The sequence below is a fragment of the Sander lucioperca genome, chromosome 1 (genome assembly GCF_008315115.2).
Source record: "Sander lucioperca isolate FBNREF2018 chromosome 1, SLUC_FBN_1.2, whole genome shotgun sequence".
NCBI classification, from domain to species: Eukaryota; Metazoa; Chordata; class Actinopteri; order Perciformes; family Percidae; genus Sander; species Sander lucioperca.
The window spans coordinates 34,045,837-34,056,866 of record NC_050173.1 but is presented as its reverse complement, the minus strand read 5'-3'; the positions used below and the strand labels follow the sequence as shown (position 1 = coordinate 34,056,866).

General features: G+C 40.3%; 1 protein-coding gene across 1 annotated transcript; it reads left to right on the top strand.

Moving 5' to 3' along the window:
* Positions 1 to 478: 478 nt before the first annotated feature.
* On the top strand, positions 479 to 2,393 carry adrb2a (adrenoceptor beta 2, surface a). The gene is made up of 2 exons (XM_031302561.2): positions 479 to 619; positions 929 to 2,393. Exon 2 carries the CDS (start codon positions 929 to 931, stop codon positions 2,183 to 2,185), a length of 1,257 nt encoding a protein of 418 aa, XP_031158421.1. The 5' UTR covers positions 479 to 619; the 3' UTR covers positions 2,186 to 2,393.
* The last annotated feature ends 8,637 nt before the right edge of the window (positions 2,394 to 11,030 follow it).

The window sequence follows — 11,030 nt, the reverse complement described above, 5'->3', positions numbered from 1 at the left end:
AATAAATCATGAAATTGAAGTTGGTTTAACGTGCCAGTTGGATAACTTGTGCTTCAAACTTTCTCCTCAAAGTGTCAAGGAAAGCTTCACCTGTTTTTAATATGATGCAGACTAACAAGCAAAAGCTGTACAACCTTCTCAGTGCTTGGACTGCGTAACTGAACTAAATTTTCAACTTTGAACACAATGCTTGCTTCTATAATGTTTGTGTATATGCATGGCTTTTAAGATATTGCTTGTATTTGTTTAAAATATGTAAAGCTAGAACTAAAAGTCAGAAGAAAAGTCTGCCCTTGTGTCTGGAGTTTTTGACTCATGCAGCCCTGCAGCAGCAACGGCTGCATGGACAATGTATTTAAAGTCTCGGGTGCTCTCAGCACCCTCCGCAGGCTGGCTGTCTGATTGGCTGAGCGCTGACCATGATGTCATCACTGCACGTTATAAGGGCTCTGACAAATAGCCTGAGAGACACATTAGAAGACACACTGCTCAACTGAGGGAGTCTGAGTGAGTGAGACACATGGAAACTAAGAAGAACAGACAGTAGAAAGAAGGACATGTGAACAGTGACATTTTTACTTTGTATGGGAGGCAGGAAACAAGACAACTACCTGTGGAGGTTTGTACTTTTATTTTTGCTCGGCTTGTTTAACATGTTTTTTAACTGTGCTTGCTGAAGCCTAGCAGGATGTAATGAATTTGTTTTGTGGTGCAAATGTTGTTCTCCTTTTTTTGTGTGGAAATACAACCAACAACAGACACATCAATGCATTTACAGTATTTAGTGCGAGGGTTTAGGCATATCTTCCTCTGTTCTTATTAGGCCACTTTTAGATTTGAATTGTGATCTTCACCTGTGTGTGTGTGTGTGTGTGTGTGTGTGTGTGTGTGTGTGTGTGTGTGTGTGATCTACATATGGTCTCTTCAGATGGGAAGTACAACCCTCCCAGTGTACCTCAATGTGAGTGCAGGGATGATCAACTCGTCATCGGACCCAGCTAAGACTGAGGAGGGTTACAGTGAGGCAACAATGATCCTGCTGGGCATGATCATGTCCTTACTCGTCCTGTGCATTGTCTTTGGCAACATCCTGGTCATAATAGCAATTGCCCGCTTCCAGCGTCTCCAAAATGTCACCAACTGTTTCATCACATCCCTTGCCTGTGCTGACCTAGTCATGGGTCTCATTGTGGTTCCTTTTGGTGCCTGCTACATCATCTTTAAGACTTGGCACTTTGGTAGTTTCTGGTGTGAGTTCTGGACTGCGACTGATGTGCTCTGTGTGACTGCAAGCATCGAGACCCTGTGTGTCATAGCTATTGACCGTTATTTGGCCATCACCTCTCCCTTCCGCTATCAGTCGATGCTGACCAAGGGCAAGGCTCGCATTGTGGTTGTGCTGGTGTGGGTGATTGCCGCCTTGATATCTTTCCTGCCCATCCACATGAAGTGGTGGATATCAGTTGATAAGGAAGCTAAGGATTGCATTGAGGACAGTAGCTGCTGTGAGTTCTACACAAACATGGCTTACGCCATTACCTCCTCTATCATCTCTTTCTACATCCCTTTGGTCATCATGGTTTTTGTCTACAGCCGCGTTTTCCAGGAGGCCAAGCGCCAACTGAAGAAGATTGACCAAAGCGTTGGACGTTTTCACAACAGCGACAACAGCAACCTCCAATCTCTGGAGGCCAATAATGGGCGTGGCAACAAGAAGGCCAAATTTTGCCTACGGGAACACAAAGCCCTAAAGACACTGGGCATCATTATGGGGATCTTTACTCTGTGCTGGCTGCCCTTCTTTCTGCTCAACGTGGTGGTGGCCATATGGAAGGTGGAGGACATTGACCTTACCTTCAGGATACTTAACTGGATAGGTTACGCAAACTCTGCCTTCAACCCACTCATTTACTGCCGGAGTCCTGAGTTCAGGTATGCCTTCAAGGAAATCCTCTGCATGAAGAGGAACCGCCTCAGCAATGCGGGGCCCATGAACGGATATGTCTACAGCAGGCACAGCTGGCAGAGCGAACAGCAAGGGAGAAGTAAGGGCAGCTTGGATGACAGTGACACTAATGAAGGGTGTGTGGGAAAGGGAGCAGGGGTCTGCAGCAGTGTGGATAGATCAGTGGACCCCAACGGAAATTGCAACAAAGGCCTATCGACTGTAACGACTGTCCTTTAAACCCAGAGCCCTGAGACTTCTGTCAACAGGGTGATCAAGGCATGTTTACACTGCTATCATAAACCTTTTTCCAATTGACTAATGAAGGTAAGGCCAGTCGAACTGACGGGTAGAAACTGCTTTACAGAAACTGTAATAATCATGTTCAGCTGAGGAAACTATTTATTTTCCTCTTTTAACCCTGAATAACAACTGTAGGTAGATCACCTTTCCTTTTGTTACATTTCTCATGTTTAACTTCCATCTACCTCATCACATCTTTTAAACGTGTTTCTTAGAGAAGAGTCCCGCACACTGACCATTACGCAAGCAATCATTTATTTAGAAAAATACAACGTTTCGGTCTCAGACCTTCATCAAACATGTGTTTCTTAACTGACTATTTCACATTAACTCACTGTCCACAGAAGTTACACTATGGCAGTATAGTATCTCAGCCGTGGATGTATGTACTTCACTATATGGTCTGTGCATTATAGAATTTCTACTTATCAGGCTCACATTGAATTTGTGGGAATTTTTTTTATTTCATAGTTCTTGGCAAAAGTTCCCACAATTTATTCGCATAAAAACGTTTTTGAAATTCAAAGTAAATGTTGTTAGAGATTATAAATTCCATTTGGGCATGGCACTTTCCATCAGAAAATGGATGAGAAGCATGGAAGGATCAAACTTAATGCCTCTTTGGTGCTTTGTTTGAAGAAATACATTCCAAATCAACACAAATAATATAATGTATATAATAATTTGGCTAAATTTCCTTTCCAGTTTTTTTGTATTTTTTTTTATGGATTGTCTTAGTGTGAAATATCATCACCATGTGTGGCAGAACCTGTCTTTCTCTCCTCACTGCTCAGCAATGTGGTGAGGCCCTGCTCTAGTGTTTTACAGCATGCTGCATGAGTGTTTCTGTTGCCTGCAGATAGCATCAGAGATATGAAGTTATCTACATCTCACTGGTGCAAGCTGCCAAAACGTTTGGGGCCATCCTCTGTTAGTCAAGTTCATATACGTTGTTTCAGCCAGATTCCATTATCAGCCCTGAAGATATATAATGTCATTCAGTGGAAAGCAGATTGCATTAATGTTGTTAATCCTGGGTATAAACCTTTAAAGCTTGCAGCTGTTATATGAATAAATGCACTTGTTTTAAACTGTGCTGCTACACATCCACTGGTTCACTTGTGAGACATGTAAACCAGTATCTGGTACATTATATAGCCATTACGTAAGTATAAGTCCTTTCTGTCCCATCTATGTGCCAGTAGTAACACTTTTGTTGCACAAGCTCTATTTGTTTATTACAATGTGTAGTTGCTGTCTTTTAGTATGTACAGTGTTTACTGAAACCAGAGAAGCCGTTTCCTTAGTCATGGCACAAGGGTGCAAACTACCCACAACAATAAACAGTGTGTCGAAATAGCCAAGTGATAACAAAGTTCCAGGCCCGAGACTGGTGGTCTAATCTCCACGATTATTCAGAAGCCAATAAACGATGAGAAAAACAGTCCTGAGTAGTGCACCTTTGTCACTACTCCCAGAGTCTCCTCTCACTGTAAACGGATCTCTGGATCTTTATGAAATCAGTCTAACATTTGAATAAGACACTTGGGAGTCCACTGAGCAGCGCCTCAGCTGTTCCAGTTGTTTCAGTCAGTCTACTTTAAAAGCTGCTCGGTGTGTAGTCTCCAGGAAATGCCCCCAAATCCAGCTGAGCCCAGCACAATAAACATGAATAAATCCATTATCTCTGCTGTTTAGCTGGTAAATCGGATAACTCCCTCTCTTAGGGAACTCTGAACTAGATAAGTACATTACATAGTATACAGTTCCCAATTTGCATGATGAGATGTGATGAGATCCAAATGGCTAACCTGAAATGAGACACTCTTTTTTGATCGCCTGTCTTAAGATCACAGGCTCTTGGAAATGTCACTTTTTTGACATAGGCATGCATTATTGGAACATGAGCTCGTAATGCAGGGGCTTGAATTGGAGAATTCACCCACTTTTCCCAACACTATATGATAAGTGTTGCAGGTGTAACCCCCTTTCCACTGTCAGTTTGGCAATCACTATGTTCTGATCAAAGTGACAGCATGCTAAATGTGGCTACTGAAGTTGAGAGTGGGAGCAGGGATTCTCTGCCAGTCTAAATCGGTGTTAGTGACCTGTGTTTTAGTGCATGTAGTAAGGTCAGCTGGCACCGTCAAAACTGTGAACTTTGTTCCCTCAGAGGAATCCATATGTACTGTAACGCTAGGTTTGGCCAGCACTGCTGTCACAGACCTTAGGAATGGACGTAAATACGGTGTCATCTTACGTCAATGTTTGCCATGTGAAAAACAAGCTTTCCAGTGTGTTGATCTTTTTTCTGTTTTTCTATTTCATGGATTTACTGCAAAGTAAATGCAGGGGTTGGATGTCATAACAAATGTTCTCCAGGTTTTTTCTTTAATCAAAACTGTACAGGATGCACAAAGCACAAAACAGATAATGATTCCAGACCAAGATTTTGATATATTGTATTTATTCACTCACAATTAATTGATGCATTGACGCTAAATTAATGAGTCACTTCTGGATAAAAAAAAAAAAGTCTGTATTTGAAACATCTGTCATTTTTAGAAGCACTTCCCAAGTGATCGTTTGCATGCCTGCTATGCTGTATATATACTTGTGGTGATGTGTTTGTGAACTGTGGTGCCATTTCCTTTCAAAGTGATCTGTTTAAGTCCAAGTGGAGCAGTTTGTGAACTATATATCCACACTGCTCCCTCCTGGCAGTGGCCTCTCCTTGCACCTCAGCTGTCTCAGAGTTATTAATAGTTACGGTTTCATCAATACACCTGTATAATAAGGAATGTAATTCACGTCCTCACCTCCTCATGCTGGAGGACACAACGTAGTTATGTGAAATGAGTCTTGAATGATTAGCTGACACTACAACATTCCAAATAGGCCTACAGCTGATAGTTTGGAGCCATATATCATGTCTACTGATGCAGACAATGAACATTCAGTTCTCCCAATGAAGTTTGGCTCTATATTTACCTTACCCACTGGTATGTTTAATTCTGCAAACATAAAAGGTCATTTTAAGTTTAAGTTACAATGTGGCATGTATATTTTCAGTGTACAAGAATGTTATCTATGTCATGGATTGACACATTTTAATATTGTCAAGGCTTAGTTGGGCTAATGCTAATGCTGTCCTCACTGATCCATTCATGTTCCTATTTAATAAAAGTCACTTTACCCTGAACTGCTTCCCATGGTTTAGATTAGGTCATTCACAAACTTAAAGCAGCACTGTATTGCACTTTCATGAAACATTTGTAGAATTTTTGAACAATTGACTCCAAGTTTGAGTTCATGAACTATAAACAATAACTGGCTGAGAGTTCACTTGTTCCATAATATTTTTGTGGAAGTCCTCTTTCCTGTTTGTGAGTAAGAATGAAGAGTCATGAGAAACGGCAGAATCTCAGCACAGATTGTTGTCAAAGGTGGACTGTTCTGATAAATTGATGTATGTGAATGTTATTTTTTTATGAAAGTTGAATATTGCTTCAGCCGTCATTTGAAAAATAAACCAATTACATGTGAACCTTTTTTTTGAGTGAAAAAAGTTGAATGTTTACTCAACGTTTGCAAACCCTTTTCGCACAAGTTGTCGTCACTGTTTGTTGAGGTCATGAAGCCTGTTACAACATGTTGTGTCCTGTGGTATTTATGAAAAAGTGTATGTGCTGTAACATTTGTATTAAAATAAACAATGTTCTTGTTGCATGTAATGGCCTCATTGATGCGTCATTTACATTTTGTAACAGTAAGTGGTAGATTATAACTCTAAAATACAAAGAATTTGAAGAATAAGGTATGAGCCATCACTCTGACAAAAGTTAAGCCTATTTCAGTATGTGAAAACCAGTCATTGGCATGTGATTTAGATGGAATGATGGAAAGGAAGGAGATTGGGATGTTATGAGAATGTTTCCATTCTCCTTTTGAGTCTGCCCAATGCTTCAAGTAATCATAGATTAAACAAAGCACCTAATTCTATTCCAGAAATACAAGGGAGGAGGGCAGTAGAGATATATAGAGCCATCAATATGCCTTGATATTTGGCACTAAGAGTTGAAACCATTTTTAATTTTTCTTTTAAAGCACAAAATATGTTCATCTCCTGAATGAAGATTAAAAACCTTTTACCTTTTAGGAATGCAGAAAATCAAGACCAGAAAAACATAATAGCTTTTGTAAATCAGTTACAGTAATACATCAGGATTTCATTATGAAGAAAGGTATTGGACACAGAGGGTATTTTGAAATTAGATAATGTGCTTTAAACACATTATTTCATTTCAAAATACTCTAAAATAGCATACTGCATGCTTCTCTTTTCTTTGTGACAGAGTAGGGTGCAAAATTAGGCTGGGCAGAACATATCTTTTATTAACATACTTTACCCTCTCAATCTCTTTATCTTTCCTACTTTCAATCTATGTACAATTTTTACAAATTTACAAATTTGTATTGTTCTCTGAATGGTCAACTGCTGTAAGGATTAAAGAGACTTCTGTAAATGTTAAGCTAACTATCCTACAGTAGCAACCAAGTGCAATATTATCGCGGCCTAGGGATACTTTATACTATGGCACATTTGTTTGTCAGGCTGCATGAAAAAGGGCCAGGGTTAGGGTTCACAATAGAATGGTGTAGGCTATGCTAGACTTGGATCTGGGCAAGTTAACACTCTAGTAGTCTATATCCTCGACGTTCCACTTCCTGGATTGCTCCGTTACCGCTAGCTAGACTATCTGTCCAATCTGACAGTTTAGTGCCGCCCATGACGATTGTGATTGGTTTAAAGAAATGCCAATAAAGTTTTTCTCCCATCCCAGAATGCTGTGTAGACTAGTCAGACCTTCCTCCGCAGCACTGTGGAGGAAGGTCTGGCAAAGCGAGACTATACTCCAGCAACCCCAGCCAAACTCAATAGCCTGAGACAGCTTGCCAAACACACTGGTACAGTAAGTTCTCATCCTAAAAGCCTTTTCTCTTGTAACATTAAAATGAATGATACAAGAGTGCTTGAAAATATAAACAATGAAACATAAATCTAAACTCTGTGTTACAAGAGTCTGATCTCTAACTCTTCAGTGCAACAATGCAGATCTTTGTTTCACTGGGGAGGATGGTGACTTTTAACCTGAGACCTGTCTTTTAGTCTGATATTATGGCACGTAGCCATCAACTCCATATTAAGGACCCTGTTATAGCATTCCCATTTAAAACAAGTCAGCTGGAAACAATAAAAGGTCAGCCAGCGAGACAGCGTTTCAAAGCAACTCATGGAGCTAACGTTGGTTTAACTAGCTAGCAAGGTACAGCTGATAAAACCTTCTAGCAAAAGTTGTGATTTCAGCTAGGAAAATCGGAGGTTGACAGCTACAAGTGAGAAGTCTGCTTTTGTTTACATTTGTCTGAAATCATGACCCATTATAAAAAAAAAAATACTAAAAATGTCAATGGATTTCAAAATCAGGCTTATCATTGTAAATATTTTAGAAGAGCTGCATGTCTTGGTCTATGAGCTACTATAAACCCTGAAGAATCAGAACTACTTATAATCTTAAATTATTTGTCATGCCTTCCTCCTGCATTAGAATTTCAGTTATGCAGAGGCATCTTCAGTGTAAATCACAGACTCTATAAAATAGGTGTAAATGCAGCCACTTTTGAAGACAAGAGCTCTTCACCGCCCATCACCCTCTAATCCTTTAAAACTGAAGTTTCCCCTTGCAGTGTGAGATTGCAATTTCAGTTCAAGGTTTTGACTTGTGCTGAGGGCGATCCACAGGGATGTGTGCAGACATAAGTCTGTGAGATCTGCCACGTTCTCTCTGCAGCTTCGTGGCCAATTTTCTATACTCAAGAAAGCATGTCTAACTTATTTTGCCAACAGTCTGATCAGGCTTTTAAATATAAGTCCATGCACGGTAATATCTATCATCAGCCTTCAACAATGTTTCAGATCCTCAAGAGCAAGATAAAAAGGCAATTTTCCCATATCTAGACCTACCATGCTGTCTGATTCACAGTTTCTTTGTTTTAAGAATCAGGGAGGGAAAACTCTGGAAAGAAGGGGGTCGGCTTTGGATGACTGTTTTCTCAGATATTTAAATCATTGCTGTGATGCTTACAGGGTGTGGGCATGTGAAAATGTTGTCTCTGATAGATCGATAAGTCCCCTGGCACTTTGGTGACTACAGTGACCAAGGCACCACAATGTCTGCAGTCCCCTCGCTCCCAAGGGCCTTAGTAGCATGTGTGTGTGTGTGTGTGTGTGTGTGTGTGTGTGTGTGTGTGTGTGTGAGAGTGTGTGTGTGTGTGTGTGTGTGTGTGTATTTAAGAGTGTGCAGATGTCTGCTTGCGCATATGCGCATCTCAAATCATAGCTTGTCCACATCTGAAGAACTAGCTCCACCCGACCTGGGGTTATAAAAGCAAATAAAAAACAAAAAATGTTCTTCATTTTGTTTTCAAAGCCAAAGAAAACGCAATAAAACATAAGTTAAAAAAAAGTTACTTGTCAGAAATTATATTCTGCTAATGTTTGCTAATCATGCCACTACAGTTACTCTAAACAGTTGTAAATTGTGTCATTTGTCAGTGTGTCGAACTCCTTTTTGTTCCCATCTAAGCTCAAAATATAAGATAACATTTTCTTTGCCAGTTGATTCTTGCGAAGTCTGGATTGTGCAGTGTCAGCTCTATTCCTTGAGTGCCTCAACAACATTATGGAGCCTTTGGCAACGAAATGGATCACACCCAAAAAAAGAAACATATTTATGTTCATATGACATGCAACGCAAATAAATTGGCTAAATACTAAGATGTCAATGGGATAGATGTGAGCTTCGTGATGTGAACCCAATATAGGATGTAAGGGTCAAGGGTTAATCATGTAACCAATGATGCCTCCAGAGCTCTCTGGGACACATTAGCAGAAATGTTATGGCACAGCAGCCCACGTTTTCTTTTCCTTCACTAATAGCAACTATAGGCCGATATCAAACCTTCCATTTTTAAGTAAAATCATTGAAAAAGCTGTTTTTCAACAACTCAACAACAGTTTTGATGCCTTCCAGTTGGGTTTTCGACCACACCACAGCACTGAGATGGCTCTTGTTAAAGTCTTTAATGACATCCACTTAAACACAGATAGTGGCAATACTACAGTCTTAGTATTACATGATCTCAGTGCTGCATTTGATACGGTCGACCATGACATATTACTAGACCAAATGGAAAACTGGGTTGGCCTTTCTGGCTCAGTACTAAAGTGGTTTGAATCCTATTTAAAGAATAGGGACTACTTTGTGTCTATAGGTAATTATGCATCTGAGCATACAAATATGTGTGGAGTTCCCCAAGACTCCATTCTGGGGCCTCTTCTGTTTAATATCTACATGCTTCCACTGGCTCAGGTTATGGAAAACAACAAAATAAGTTATCATAGTTATGCGGACGACACACAAATTTATATAACCTTGTCGCACTATAGTCCAATACAACAACTGACTAAGTGCATTGAACAAATTAACGACTGGATGTGCCAGAACTTTCTTAAATTAATTGAAGAAAAAACTGAGGTGGTTGTTTTTGGAGCAAAAGAGGAACGATTGAAAGTCAGCACTCAGCTTCAAATGACAATGTTAAAAACAACAGACAAAACCAGAAATCTTGGTGTAGTCATGGACTCAGACCTGAATTTCAGCAGCCACATTAAGACAATTACAAAGTCAGCCTATTATCACCTTAAGAATATATCAAGGGTTAAAGGACTTATGTGTCAGCTGGACTTGGAAAAACTTGTCCATGCGTTTATCTTTAGTAGACTTGACTATTGTAACGGTGTCTTTACAGGTCTCCCTAAAAAATCAATCAGACAGCTGCAGCTGAATGCTGCTGCCTGAGTTCTCACTAAGACCAAGAAAGTGGATCACATCACTCCAGTTCTGAAGTCTCTACACTGGCTTCCTGTACCTCAAATAATTGATTTCAAAATACTTCTGCTGGTTTATAAACGGTTTACGGCCGAAAATACATTTCTGATCTGCTGCTACACTATGAAACACTCAGACCTCTCAGGTCGTCCGAGACAGGTCTGCTTGTTGTCCCCAGAGTCAGAACTAAACAGGGAGAAGCAGCGTTCAGTTTTTATGCTCCACATATCTGGAACAAACTCCCAGATAATTCAATTCAATTCAATTCAATTCAATTTTAGTAAACTCCCCAGAGCTAGGTTAGTAACAAGCACTTCTGGGACAGGATGTGCATAAAAGGAAACAAAAGAAAAGAGCGTGTCATAAGACCTGCCCCGCCGGTCTAGGCGTTCACTGCAACTCCTCACTCCCTAACTATAAGCTTTATCAAAGAGGAGAGTTTTCAGTTTAGTCTTAAATGTAGTGACGGTGTCTGCCCCCCGAACCCAGATTGGGAGCTGGTTCCACAGGAGAGGAGCCTGATAGCTGAAGGCTCTGCCTCCCATTCTACTTTTAGAGACTCTAGAAACCACAAGTAACTCTGCATTCTGGGAGCGTAGTGCTCTAGTGGGACAATGAGGTACTAAGAGGTCCTCAAGATATGAAGGAGCTTGACCATTTAGAGCTTTATAGGTCAGAAGAAGGATTTTAAATTCAATCCTGGATTTTACAGGAAGCCAATGGAGAGAAGCTAATACAGGAGAAATATGATCTCTTTTCTTAGTTCTTGTCAGAACACGTGCTGCAGCATTCTGGATCAGCTGGAGAGTCCTAAGGGACTTATTTGAGCA

Bases quoted from the DNA above. Each gene is read 5' to 3' on its own strand.
- adrb2a (XM_031302561.2), top strand. From the start codon at position 929: ATGGGAAGTACAACCCTCCCAGTGTACCTCAATGTGAGTGCAGGGATG.